General features: G+C 44.7%; 1 protein-coding gene across 2 annotated transcripts in view; it reads left to right on the top strand.

Moving 5' to 3' along the window:
* Window positions 1–9,567: 9,567 nt before the first annotated feature.
* The window catches only part of GPNMB (glycoprotein nmb), a 28,245-nt gene continuing 22,745 nt past the window's right edge, over window positions 9,568–15,067 (top strand). The window contains exon 1 of one of the 2 annotated variants that reach the window (XM_060020387.1): window positions 9,568–9,713. In XM_060020387.1, the coding sequence (XP_059876370.1) occupies window positions 9,644–9,713 (70 nt within the window). In that variant the 5' untranslated portion in view covers window positions 9,568–9,643. The remainder of the gene's footprint in view (window positions 9,714–15,067) is intronic. The other variant, XM_060020388.1, reaches the window with a different exon arrangement.

Genomic DNA, 15,067 nt, shown 5'->3' with positions numbered 1-15,067 from the left:
GCAAGAGAATAGAGATAGCTCCTCAGAGCGTTTCTTCAAGTGACCATGTTCAAAGACAGAAAACTGGCAGCAACAAGGGCAAAGAAATGACCTGGTATACGCTTCTCTTATAGGAGAAGAAAATATTCCCTGAGACACCCCCATCCCAGCAGACTTCCCTCCTTGGTATTAGCCAGAAGTGGATCATGTGCTCACTTAGGCCAGGGGCTGGATCCCCCTTCCTTGAGAGCTAGAGATCTCCACCCAAAACTCAAACGGCATCAGAGAACGAGGAATAGGGCATGGCTTTGGAGTAGGCAAAGAATAGCGTCTGCCTAAGGATTAACTAATGATGAGGCTGATTTTTGAACTTGGAAAGGCAACCCAAAAATTTGAGCTATTTTTTTCTGAGTGGAACCAAGCAATAGCTTGATTCCAACCTTCCCTATGATTGATAACTCATTTTAAAAGAGAATAAACTTTTCAAATAGTTTCAGATGGTTTTCAAACTGTAGAAGCCCCAAAATTGACTGAGTAGCTTTTACAAGTTCTGCATGGTCTTTTCTAATGAAATTTAACGGTCCACAGTCAGGCCCCTCAGCTGCACAGAGTCACATGGTGGGAGACCATAAATTGAATAGCATCCCACAGCCTGCCCTCTTATAGTCAAAACTCTTATATGCATAATGGCTGGTCCATCAGGATCACGGGAGTGATCTTTCACAATGGTTAAACAAGCAATCAAACAGGACGATAGTAATGGCTTCCAACCAAAGCATGCTGCTGCGTGTAGGAAAGAAAGGCCAGGATGTGAACACACAGGTTCCAGAGAGATGTGAAGCCAATGCCCAGCATGTGATCCGGGCCCCTGTGATTCAGAGCCGCCGGCTCTGGCAGCCTGCCCCGACAGGTGGCCCCTTTGATTCTCCCGACCCGTGTTTCACATTCTGTTTATGAACCTCTGCACACTCAGTTCAGCAGATGAGCAAATGAAGACAAAATCAAACAAGGACAAGTAATAGCAAGAAAAATAATATAACTTTTTTTTTTTTTTTTTTTGCGGTACGCGGGCCTCTTACTGTTGCGGCCTCTTGCGCTGCGGAGCACAGGCTCCGGACGCGCAGGCTCAGTGGCCATGGCTCATGCGCCCAGCCGCTCCGCGGCACGTGGGATCTTCCCAGACAGGGGCACGAACCCATATCCCCTGCATCGGCAGGCGGACTCTCCACCACTGCGCCACCAGGGAAGCCCTAATATAATTTTTAAACCTAGAAATCTCGAAATGCCAGCTCTGTAAAGAGAGTGTTATGATGAGGTGGGTTTTATATACTTTTAGAAGATTTGGCCGCTCTTCTTCCTCAATATCAGTGTTTCCCAAATTTTTTTCAGTCTATGACTTTGTGGTATCTGCCCCCACACTCTTGTCCTATTCTGACAGTCCCACCTGCCTTTAAGACCCAGGCATGAACATAATCCACACAGTCCTGCCCCACAAAAATTTGGGGGAAATAGGTGCAGGGGTAGACATTACAAATTTATATGTAGCGAGTAAAACACTTTGTTTCACAAAGGCAACTTCCTTGACCACTTCAGTGCATAGCCTTAACTTTGTAGATCAATGTTTCCTAATGCCAGAAGAAGGTAAGGAAGTGGTCAAAAGAACAACAAAACATATTTAAAAATTTAAACTTTAAAGCATTGACTCCTGCCATGAACCACAGTCTACCCAAACTTCTCCCAGAAATTCAAATGTGGCTATGGAGTTGCTCTCTCTGCTTCAGTCAAACATTACGCTTTCTATGACCTGTTGTCAATATTATCGGCACCCCCAATACACACACACACACACACTCAAAAATTGTAATAGAATTTGCATTCTGTGGTGAACGGGTGAAAAGAAAGGGATCCATGAGAATTGGTGTCAGCTTCCAACTGTATCCCCTTCTCCTGGGTCCCTGGGAGAAGCAGGGGGTGAGGGCTGTGATGCTGGGCCCTAAACCCGACTCCACTCACAGGTCTCGGCTCTGGAAGAGAGTGTGCAGCTGGGCACAATCTTCACTGAACTGGAGTTCTTTTGCATTTCCGTATTTAGTTCAAGGTATCGAGAAAAACCCTGTTTCATTTTCAGTCATTTCATGTAAAGGATTAGTGAATAGATACCATTTAGCTCTAAAACTACATAAGCTTTAGAATTCACATGATTCACAAAAGAAAGATAAATAAATGTGCAAGAAAGTTTTTGTCCAAACCCACCAAATTAAGAAAATGCTGAAGATAAAGAGAGCAAGATGGAATGTAGCCTCTTTATAAAAACTGATCAGCTGTAACGAGAGAGATTGTGTTATTATGTGTGTGAGCTGAGGTTTGTTTCATTGTAGTTATGTATGTCTTTAATGAAATCACATTCTACACATTTTCAGAATTTTCCCATATATACTTAAATCAGAAGCTTCCTGCTTTTTATGTGAAGGAAACTTCTATTTGTTTTATAAATTTCATGTGAGAATTGCAATAGCCCTCTCTTACTGGCATAAGGCCTCCAAACCTCAATCCATAAGAATTGTCCAGAGCCTACTCTATGCCTTGCCCTGTGCCAAGTGTTTGTATGTACTTACTTTTAAGTAATAGTCTCTTCAATTTAGTGACTAGAAAAGTGTTCAAAAGTTATTAGAACATGTGATGCAATAAAAGGGAAGTAGTATTACTTATGCAGTACTCAAAATGCAGAACCTGAATGTAAGCATGAGGAAGCATGAGAGAACCCTAAAATGAGGGGCATTCTGTAAAACACTCTTCAAAAATATTAATGTCTTGAAAGATAAAGTAGGCTGAGGGAATGTTCCAGATTCAAGAAGACTAAAGAGGGCTTCCTTGGTGGCGCAGTGGTTAAGAATCCGCCTGCCAATGCAGGGGACACGGGTTCGAGCCCTGGTCTGGGAAGATCCCACATGCCGCGGAGCAACTAAGCCCGTGCGCCACAACTACTGAGCCTGCGCTCTAGAGCCCACGAGCCACAACTACTGAGCCCGCGTGCCTAGAGCCCGTGCTCCGCAACAAGAGAAGCCACCGCAATGAGAAGCATGCGCACCGCAACGAAGACCCAAGACAGCGAATAAATAAATAAATTTTCCTCTGGAAAAAAAAAATAAGAAAAGAATGCTGGAGACAGACAGTTGGGTGTAGGGAGTGGGCATTAAATCAATTATGTGTAATGGGAACTCGACCTCTGTGTTTCCTCTTCTTTATCTCCACTCCTGGGAAATAGGTCAGAGAAAACAATACCAGATGTGCATTAAAACATTGTCCCTATTACGCTCTCCATAGAAATCAGGCTTGACCCTCTGCCCTGGCTGTAGGGTGAGCATGTCACCCTCATAGCTCCCCTCCAGCTGTGGCCCCCAACCCCTGACTTGGTTGCCTGGAGCAACACAAACTCCAGGCCACTGCTCAACCCGTGGGGAAGCTCTTCCTGTCCCTGTGGAGCTGCTCTGTGTGACACACCAGCCACTGGCACATATGGCCAGTGAGCACTTGCAATGTGCTGGTCTAAAATACACACTGGACTTCAAAGACTTTGCATGAAAAAAATATACAATATCTGGGCTTCCCTGGTGGCGCAGTGGTTGGGAGTCCGCCTGTCGATGCAGCGGACATGGGTTCATGCCCCGGTCTGGGAAGATCCCACATGCCGCGGAGCAGCTGGGCCCGTGAGCCATGGCCGCTGAGCCTGCGCGTCCGGATCCTGTGCTCCGCAACGGGAGAGGCCACAACAGTGAGAGGCCTGCGTACCGCAAAATAAAATAAAATAAAATAAAATATCTCATCAATAATTTTACACATTGATTACATGCTGAAATGATGTTTTAGAGATATCGAGTTAAATGGAACATAGTCTGAAAAGAATTTCAACTGTTTCTCTTTAGTTTTTTAAAATGTGGCTGCCAGGAAATTTAAAGTTACACACGTGGCTCACATTATATTTGTACTGGACAGTGCTACCCAGCTGGGACTGAGCAGCCCCTTTCATCGTGCCCTCAGTGTGCACCCTGACATATTTCTACCGTAGCCCCTGCACAAGCTTCTTCACCTGGCTGCTAACTCCAACTGGACTGCCAGCGCCATAATGCTTGGTGCCCTTTTATCCTCGGTTTCTAGCATCGTGCCTGCAACACCTAACAAAGGGTGTCATGGAGTTAATCATTACTGTTCTTTTTTTGTTTTTGTTTTTGTAATCAGGGTGAAATTCACATAACATAACATGAACCATTTTTTATAGTAAATATTTTATACTTTATTTATTTAACATTTTTATTGGAGTATAATTGTTTTACAATGGTGTGTTAGTTTCTGCTTTATAACAGAATGAATCAGCTATACATATACATATATCCCCATATCCCCTCCCTCTTGCGTCTCCCTCCCACCCTCCCTATCCCACCCCTCTAGGTGGTCACAAAGCACCGATCTGATCTCCCTGTGCTATGCGGCTGCTTCCCACTAGCTATCTATTTTACATTTGGTAGTGTATATATGTCCATGCCACTCATATGAACCATTTTAAAGTGAACAATTCAGTGGCATCTAGTACATTCACCATGTTTTCCAACCACCACCTCTATTTAGGTCCCAAACTTTTTCACCATGCCAAAATGAAACCCACGCTCATTAAGCAGTTATTCCCCATTCTCCCCTCCCTAGAGCCCCTGGCAATCACCCATCTGTTTTCTTTCTATGCATTTGCCTATTCTGGATATTTCATATAAGAGAATCATACAACATGTGACCGTTTTCGTCTGGTTTCTTTCACTTAGCATATTGTTTTCCGGGGTCATCCACATCGTAGCACGCATCTGTGCTTCATTCCTTTTTGTAAAAAATGGTCCTTCTATTCACATTACGCCCTCCTACCTGAATGCACTCTCCCCGTGCCTCCTCTGTGCTTATCCAGCTTAACTCATCACTCAAGAACTAAGTCATACTTTCTCCATAAAGATTTCTCTACATCCTCCATCTTCTCTGAACTCCTTTAGCTCTATCTACATTACTTAATTTAAACGCCACACACCAGTGATGTGTAGGATTGGTGTTTAAATAATCCAGCAGATAACGGTGTGGGGAGGGGGATGAATAAGACGAGACTGGCCATATATTGATGATCCTTGGAGCAAGTGATGCGTACATGGAAGTTGATTATGTCATTCTCTCTATATTGTGTATGTTTGAAAGTTTCCAGAATAAGAATTTCAAAAGGTGTTTCATACTATTACCTGGTCTATGAGTCTTATTCTCCCCATGAGATCCTATGCTCCTCTGAGGTCAGAGATTGTCATTCATGCCTTGGTTGATGATGGCTAGTATAGAAAGGCAGACCTCCATTGGTGAATTAAATTCTATCTGAGGTGTTAAAAAATTTCATTGAGAAAAAGCTGAATTTAGACATGAGAATAAAGATCCAAGAGGCTATTCCAGCTTCAGTTTCCTGACCTTTCTTCTACAGTTAAAATCCCTTTTGATTTTTGCTCTAACTTCTTTCTTGGGCTTACAATTGATCTCCCATGAATGAGCTCAATGCACTGGCTCCTGTGATCTGAGACATGTCTGGATAATCCATAATTATCAAAAATCTGGAAGCCAGGTTTCCATTCAGATTTCTATTTTTGCCCCTCCCTTCTCTCTGTCTGCTTAGATCCCATTCTAGTTCTCTCTTGTGTCCCACTGATCTACGGGCACCAAAAGTAGAAAAGAAAGGCATTGTTGCTTCCACATCCACTCATTAAACTCTCATGTCTTATTCTCCTTCTACACTAATAATTCAGAGAAAATACTTTAATAACAAAACTAGGACTTAGTATGATAACCCACACTTTTCTACACCTACTGCTCTTTCTAAGTTCAAATGGGCAACTCCTTAAGAATAGTCTCGTCAAAAAACGTTTGCAGCCAGCACCCCAAGAAGAAAACTCCTTTACCGGAGTCTAGCGGTCTGATTCCTGCAGGTAGAAAATCAGGCTAAAAATACAACAGCTGTTGCCACTTTGTGATAGCAGAGGTGACCAGAAAACGATGCACTGACCTTTTCTCCTCTTTCCCTGAAAAGCGAGGGAAAGTATTTTCACGGAAGAGTAATTTCAAAGCTTAGCAAACCTAGAAACCAGGGGGTTTAATTACTTATTCATGTGGGAAGCACCCAGACAGGAGAGGCCGAGGAACGGGACACAAAACAGAAGTCTCTGCGTCATTTGTTAATGCTTAAATCTGAAAACTGTGACTCTGATTATAACACGTTAAAAAGCCCACATTAGGACAAAACAGTCACATGGGCTTTCTCTCTCTCTGCTGATTCCTTTATCTTCAGTTTATTCTTGCCTTCTGCTCTGCCAAATATCAAAAGCTTTGTTTCAGCAAGTCATGTAACCTCTGAGAGTTACTTCCCATCACTGTTCTTATCACACACTGTTCTTATACACAGAATTTTTTGCTAAGTCACCTGCTGTATAACTGTGATAGGCGGAATAATGGCGCCCCCAAAGATATCCACAACCTAATCCGGGAACCTGTGAAGCTGTCCTGTGGCAAGAGGGAATTAAAGGCTGCAGATGGTATTAACGTTGCTAATCAACGGACTTTAAGACAAGGAAATTAACCTGGATTATCCAGGTGAGCCCAATGTAATCACAAGGTTTTATAAGTGAGAGAGGGAGAAAGGAGAATCAGTGTCAGAGTGATTGGGTGTGAGAAAGACGTGCCCGGCGCGACTGGCTTTGAAGATGGAAGCAGGCCCGAGCCGGGAAATGCAGGGAGACCTCTAGAAGCTAGAAAAGGTAAAAGAAACAGATGCTTCATTGGAGCTTCCCTGCTGCCGCTTTGATTTTAGCCTGCTGAGACCCATACCAGAAAGCAAGGTATTAGATTTGTGTCGTTTCAAGCCTCCAGGTCTCTGCAAATTCTGCTAACGGTGGCGATAGGGAACTCATCCAACAGCTATTTACAAGAGTTGGAGAGGAAAGGGCCTTCATTTTTATTATCTTGCTTAAAAACAGCAGTTTGAACTAAAAAATTCCTAAAACTAAAGGGAACTCCCCCACCGCCTGCCATGACACCTGGGCGTGGCTGCCACCTGCCCCTCCACGAGCCTTCCTTGAGGTGGCTGCTACCTTTCTCCCAGCTCAGGGGCTACTCCTCAGGTTGGGACTGTGGCTGCACGAGGGGTGCCAGAACCCAGGCCGCTGAGAGGCCATTTAGGACGTTCTCAGAAGTTGACTATTTGCTCAACAGCATTTCCACCAGGATAATCATGTGGATAATACCAGGTAATTGCGAGGCTTCCCTTCTTTGAAGGAACTATTTCAAACCTTTTTCACAGTATAATTTTATTTTGCAAGGAAAGAAAAACAGCTTGAAGATATTTCTTATCCAAAATAGCCCAGTATCTTGAAACCTACAAAGGACTTTATATGTTGTCAGCTGTTGATTATCAAGGCACTGATTAGCCAATTTGTGGTGCTTTGAAATTAAGAATTTCTGGTGCCTTGGCCTCCATCCAGCTGCCTACCTTTTGCCTGTTGCCTTAGTTCATTGCTATCGCCTGTTGACGGGAGAGGGAAGGAGAGAAGACTTGATCATTGTGTCTGTCACCCTAAATAAGATCTCCTTACCTAAGAGTCTGACACTTCCAGTTTTCTTAGAGACAGAAAGAGCTAATCTGGCCAAAAATAGAGGCCAGAACTAATCGTAAGCAACAAAGGGAAATCATACTTTTCAAAAATCAATAGTGAGTTTCCCCTACACTGAAGAGCTTTTCTTAATTATAAAAGTTATTCATGTTTGTTGTAAAAAGAAAACAGAACTATATAGATTATATGTAATTTATGTAATATACATTACATAAAACCAACAGCTACTTCCATTATTCACTTACTCATCTGTATTTGAAAACAGTTTTGTTTCAGTTTTGCATTTGTTCCCTTCCCTGTTGCTCGCTTCATATTTGCTTCAAAGGCTGTAAAAGCAGCTCTAAAGAGCTGTGTGTGGCCTTAGGGTAGGGAGTTTCACAGACTATTTATTTCTATTCATCATTAGCACAACTGAAACATAAATCACTACCACAAATTTTCCCCTCACCCCTGACCAGGGCTTCTATGTGTACTGAAAGCGGTTATGTGGGTGTGACTTAGAGAACGATCACATGCAGTAAAGTCATGTTGCCACATTTTCTGCACATTCTGTAACCAGAAACGATTTGATAAGATGTATGTTCTAGGCGAGCTTGTTTTTACATTTAATGCTTGCTTTCTGTAACATGAAGTAAATATGCTCTATGTTGAATGCAGTTGGTCCTGAGTGATACAACACAAGTAATGCTTTGAGCTCAAAAATGATGCAGGTGGTTCCAAAAGTTATATGGAATTGCACAGATATCCTAAATGCACTTTTGAGTAAATTTCTCAACTACTGGAGGTGGTGCAGCTACTTCAGTCCCCTTTCGGCACAGTGTATGTTTTTATCCATGTATGTCATCCACCATTTCAAGTGATGGAAGAGATCGCTCCCCGTCTTAGTTTCCTCTTGGGGGAAGGGGATGTACAAGCACTAGCTAGCGCTGGGAAGAGGTGGTCGTCTAAATTATGGCAAAAGAAGCATAATTGTGACATTTCAACATGAGCTGGGTGAGTGAATCACCAAACGAGTCACAGCAAGTTAATAATCAGTGAGGTTGGAGAAAAATGGTACAGATGAACCGGATTGCAGGGCAGAAATTGAGACACAGATGTAGAGAACAAACGTATGGACACCAAGGGGGGAAAGCAGCGGCAAGTGGGGAAGGTGGTGTGATGAATCGGACGATTGGGATTGACATGTATACACTGATGTGTATAAAATTGATGACTGGACTTCCCTGGTGGTACAGTGGTTGAGAATCTGCCTGCTAACGCAGGGGACACGGGTTCGAGCCCTGGTCTTGGAAAATCCCACATGCCGCAGAGCAACTAGGCCTGTGAGCCACAACTACTGAGCCTGCGCGTCTGGAGCCTGTGCTCCGCAACAAGAGAGGCCGCGATAGTGAGAGGCCCGCGCACCGCGATGAAGAGCAGCTCCCGCTTGCCACAACTAGAGAAAGCCCTCGCACAGAAACGAAGACCCAACACAGTCAAAAGTAAATAAATTTTTTAAAAAATTGATGACTAATAAGAACCTGCTGTAGAAAAAATAAAATAAAATTCAAAAGTTCAAAAAAAAACGAACAGAATGAATGAACAGAATCTAATTCAAAATATAAGATAACAAAACATTTTAAAAATTAAAAAAATCAGTGAGGTTGGAGATTGAAATTTTATTTGGGGAAGGCTATCAAAATAGGACCCATAGGAAAGTAAGTCCCTTTAACTAGAAATATGGAATAGCAACACTGCAATGGTGTGCATCTGAAAAGTGAATAAATAGATACTAAGAGCAAGTGAGTCAGAAGCACATGAGTGGTTGAACTCCAGAGACCAGATCAAGCCATGCAGCTTAATACCATCACATGATCTGCCCCGAGGCCCATATTTAATGAAAATAAGGAGTGGAGCACAGCAAAAACCAGAAGAACACTGTTGCTCTTAGCGGATGGAGCCAGAGGAGTTACAAGTTAAACCTTGATTGCCGGGATCCGTGAGAATTCAGCATGGAATGTCTCTACTGTTTCCTGGGATTTCTGCTGCTGGCTGCAAGACTGCCACTTGATGCTGCCAAACGTGAGTAACTGTCCATTTCTGTATTTTTAACCCATTCTCTGGCTCTTGTCTGAAGTGATGGGTTTGTCTGAAGTAACTCTGCCTGAGCCCAAAGTTGGACTTTAGGAAGATTTCACGCTCACTTGTTTCTTCTTCTGAAAACCGTTGGGGATGTTGAAAGTACGGCAGAATGCGTTCAGTTCCCATTCTTTGCTCCAGGCTCTTGAAGTGAAAGACGTGCAGCCCCTCTGCTGTGGAGCTTTTTTCTATCAAAATTGCCACCCACTCTGTTAGAGACATTGCGGGGGGGGGGGGGGGGCGGTGATGAAGGGCACAGTCTCTGGCTTGAGACCACAGCAACGCTACCCACTAAATTTTGTTTCGTTGCCATCCAACAGGAAAGAGCCTCAGATGAAATGGGGCCCAAAATCTGGAATCAGACTTTCTAATAATCCCAACCCAGAAGCTATCGCCAATCCTGCTGAGGGAATTCCCTGGTGGTTTGGACTCCACGCTTTCACTGCCGAGGGCCCAGCTTTGATCCCTGGTCAGGGAACTAAGATCCCACAAGCCGCTTGACAAAAAAAAATCCTGCTGATAGGTTTTCACAGACCTGCAGGAGTTTGCTGCCACTGTAGTGAGGATACTGAGAAAAGCGCTAAAGCCCTGGGTCTCTTTTCTAGTTAGAGTAGAGGCTGGGGACTTTTTAACAATGCTGATGCCCAGATCAATGAGATGAGAATCTTTGGAGGTGGGGTTGGAGCATCCTTGTTTAAAAATCTCCTCTTGTGTTTGGAACGGAAGCCAGAGCTGCGAGCCACTGAGCTCACCGGTGGCCCACTTGTCCAGTCCAGGGGATGGGCGGCCATGGCAGCCCCTATCCTCCAGTGGAGTGGGAGAAGGAAGTGAATTAGACATCTCCCAGAAGGTCCACTCCACCTCACTCCAGTAGAGTGACAACGTTCCCTGGAGGAAAAGTCCTGATTTTGCCAGACGACCCCACGGGAGGGAGGGGGGGAAGGTAGGCGCTGAGAAGGGACCCACCATGTGTGCTCACTGAGCTGGCCGCCTTAAATCAGTCGGCTAGTCCTCACAGCCCCCTTTGTGGAGCACATGGTCCTCCCACTCTTTAACGGGTGAGCAAACGAGCCCAGGTCCGGCTTTTCACCTGCTGGGCCCAGATCTGAGAGTGGAGGATCCTGGACACACGTGCACGCGTTCCTCTCACTCCTCCCAGCGGGAGAGAAAAGCCCTACAGCGAAGAGGTCCTTGCAGAGTGCGATGCCCGGCGGCGGCTGGGTGGAGGAGAAAGAGAGGGGGGCGCTGCAGGCTCTTGGAATGGGGGGTGGGGGGCGCTGGGCGCGCCGGGAGCCCGCGGTGCTGGGGTTCCGGGATGGGGACCTGGGCTGGGGGGTAGGGGAGGAGAGTGTCGGGAGGCCAGTTGTGCCGCCAGCGCTGAGGCCGGTGACGGGGCAGGAAGAGGAGCAGCGACTTTGACCCAGGAGCCCAGATGCAGGGGCTGTGCCGGCGCGGGGCCGGGCCGGAGAGCGGCGACCAGGGATTTGTCACTCGTCTGGGCCGCACGGGGCCTTGCAACAGCCCCGGGAGGCCGGGCAAGCTGGCGCTGTTCCCCTGTCCCAGGCAAGGGGGAAGGGCCGCACGGCGGATACGAGGACGAGGAAGGCTTTCGTGGCAGCCGCTGTCCTTCCTGCCAGCCGTGGGGCTGGACCACGAGTGACTGGCCCCTGCACCTAATTCTAGCCTCCGGTCCACCAGCACCCCCTTGCTCTGCTCAGCAAGGCAGATCAGCCTGAGGCTGGCCGGCAGTTTGAGAGGAGGCCCAACCTATTACCACGTAACAAAACCTGCTGTGCCTGGCTTCACCTTGCCTTAAGAAGAAATATGCTGGCCGCAAAAAATAAGGATGGGTAGAATTTAGCAGTATATAAGACACCAAGGGATTCCTTGCCATTTTCCAGTCACAGCCGTGGTAAAAAGAGGAAGGAGAGGCTATTGACAGAGTAGCTCACAAGTGGCCAAGCCGCCATGTCTCTGCTAGTAGAGCAGGGCGTCCGAAGGGTAGAGGGAACAGCCACAGGGGTGCTGGGTGTGACCCCATTTACCTTCACATCTATTCCCCTCCCCACTTTCTTTTTTAAAGTCTTACTGTTGGGGTTTTTTTATTTTATTTTTTAATTCTACTTTTTATTTTGAGGTTATTATAGATTCCCATGCACTTTCAAGAAATAATACAAAGAGATCCCCGCTATGTACTCTTTACGGGGTTTCTCCCAATGGTAACATTTTGCAAAGTTGTAGTACAATGTGGCAACCAAGATATTGACCTTGACACGGTCAAAATACAGAACAGTCACATCACCACAAAGATCTAAACCCACTTCCCTTTCCCACTCCACCCAACCCCCAGCCCCTGGCAACCACTAATCCATTCTCTAGTTTTATAATTTTGTAACTTCAAGAACGTTAGAGAAATGGAATCATACAGTATGTAATTTAGGGGAACTGGCTCTTTTTTACTCAACATAATTTATTGAGGTTGTTGTGTGTATCAGTAGCCAGTTCTTTATCACTGAGGGGTATGCCGGACTACATGGATGTACCACAGTTTAGCCATTCGCCCACTGAAAGATTTCTGGGTTGTTGCAGCTTAGGCTATTATGAGTAAAGCTGCTCTGAACATTAATGTATAGGTTTTTATGTGAACATAAGTTTCCATTTTTCTGGGACAAATGCCCATGAGTACGACTGCTTGGTTGCATAGTAATTGCATGTTTAGTTTTACAAGAAACTGCCAGAACGTTTTCCAGAATGGCAGTACCATTTCCACCAGCAGTGTATGAGTGATTCAGTTTCTCTACATCTTCACCTACATCTGATGTCATTTGTTTTTAATAAATTTATTTATTCTACTTTTGGCTGCATTGGGTCTTCGTTGATGCGTGTGGGCTTTCTCTAGTCAGGGCGAGCAGGGGCTACTCTTCGTTGTGGTGGTCAGGCTTCTCATTGCAGTGGCTTCTCTTGCTGCAGAGTACAGGCTCTAGGCACACGAGCTTCAGCAGTTGTGGTGCGGGGGCTCAGTAGTTGTGGCTCATGGGCTTAGTTGCTCTGTGGCATGTGGGATCTTCCTGGACCAGGGCTTGAACCCATGGTCCCTGCATTGGCAGGCAGATTCCTAACCACTGAGCCACCAGGGAAGCCCCTGATGTCAGTATTTTTCATTTTAGTCTTTCTGATAGGTATGCAGTGATATCTCATTGTGGTTTTAATGTGCATTTACTCACTGGCTAATGATATTGAACATCTTTTCATGTGTTACTTTGTCTTCTGTACATCCACATCTGTGAAATGTCTGGTCAGATCTTTTACCTGGATTATTTGATTTTTTAACACTGAGTTTTGAAAATCCTTTATATGTTCTAGATATTATTCCTGTTTTGGAAATGTGGTTTGCAAATATTTTTCTCCCTGTAATGTGCCTTTTTACCCTCTTCACATGGTATTTCACAGAGCAAAATTTTTTAATTTTAATGAGGCCCAGTTTATCAGTTTCTCCTGTTATAAATTATGGTGTTAAGTCTAAGAATTATAAAAAATTTTAAAAAATTAAAAATTACAAAATAATTTATAATTTTATAAAAATTATAATTTTTTATTAAAAAAAATAAAAAATAAAAAATTATAAATTTTGGTGTTAAGTCTAAGAATTCTTGCCTACCTAGAACCTGAAGATTTTTCCTATGTTTTTTACTTTTTTACAGTGCCATGTGTTGAAAGGCTATCTTTTCTCCATTGGATTATATTTGCAAAAATCCGTAGGGCATATCTGTGAGTCTATTTCTGGGTTTTATAGTCTGTTCTATGGGCCTATGTGTCTATTCCTTGTCACTTGCCTTTTAAGTTTGTATTTTTCCTTGATTTTTGACATTTATTTTTTTCAATTTATTTTTATTTATTTATTTATTTTTTGGCTGTGTTGGGTGTTCGTTGCTGCACACGGGCTTTCTCTAGTTGCGGCGAGCAGGGACTACTCTTCATTGCAGTGCCCGGGCTTCTCATTGTGGTGGCTTCTCTTGTTGCTGAGCACGGGCTCTAGAGCACGGGGGCTTCAGTGGATGCAGCGCATGGGCTCTAGAGCACAGGCTCAGTAGTTGTGGTGCACGGGCTTAGTTGCTCCGCAGCATGTGGTATCTTCCTGGGCCAGGGCTCGAACCCGTGTCCCCTGCATTGGCAGGTGGATTCTTAACCACTGTGCCACCAGGGAAGCCCAGACTTTTGACATTTAAAATCAGAGGAGAAATCTGTGTTTGGATTATGTTTCTGGAAACACTGACATTCACTCAGGATCTGAGGAAGAGGAAGACTTCGGAAGAGTAGAAAAATCTGATCCTGGGACTCAAAGATGCCAATCTTCATTTCTACTTGATTACAGATGACTCTGAGTGAATCGTATCACTTCTCTAGGCCTGAATTTTTTTTTTTTTTTTTTTTTTTTTTTTTGCGGTACGCGGGCCTCTAGCTGTTGTGGCCTCTCCCGTTGCGGAGCACAGGCTCCGGACGCGCAGGCTCGGCGGCCATGGCTCACGGGCCCAGCCGCTCCGTGGCATGTGGGATCCTCCCAGACTGGGGCACGCACCCATGTCCCCTGCATCGGCAGGTGGACTCTCAACCACTGCGCCACCAGGGAAGCCCTAGGCCTGAATTTCTTCGTCTGTAAATGAAAGGATTTGAACGAACTACTCTTAGTTCTTTCTATATCGAACATTCTACCATTCCATGACTCAACATTCAACTGAATTTCCAGTTATAATAAACATTTATTGATAAACATAAATTTCCTGCCCTCACTTTGTTCCTTTTTGGAAACAGATACTATCTCACAGTATCACAGGACATGTGGTTTTTTGCCTGATGTGAAGGCCCAGAGAAGAAACATGGCCTGAAATCCCACAGCCTGTTTCGTAGTGGGTTCTGTAACTTCCAGCTCAATGTTCTTTCCCACTCCATCTGCCTCCATTATAAGAAGGCAATTACATGCTTCCCCTTCCTCCTACCAACAAAGAGGAATAGAAGGCAGAGGCTAGTGGCATCCATTCAGTATGGCTTCTCTGAGTACCTTCTAAATACCACCCCTCATAGGAGGCCTCTTTCAGGATGTAAGAGAAAAGGCAGCGTTCCTGGCTCTGAGTCCATAGCCAGACCAAGACACAAGACCATATGACTAGATGAGACAACAGTTTATAGCAGTGTATGATTAGGGGCTGCCAAGGGTTATAGACAGTGGGGCTTTTGCCTGTGAGTAACAGATACTCAAATAGGTTGAGTAAGACATTTATCGTCTCAATCCACCCAAAGGT

The sequence above is a fragment of the Delphinus delphis genome, chromosome 9, assembly GCF_949987515.2.
Source record: "Delphinus delphis chromosome 9, mDelDel1.2, whole genome shotgun sequence".
NCBI lineage: Eukaryota > Metazoa > Chordata > Mammalia > Artiodactyla > Delphinidae > Delphinus > Delphinus delphis.
Note: the sequence above shows the minus strand (reverse complement) of the source record. Positions and strands in the feature narration are given on the sequence as shown.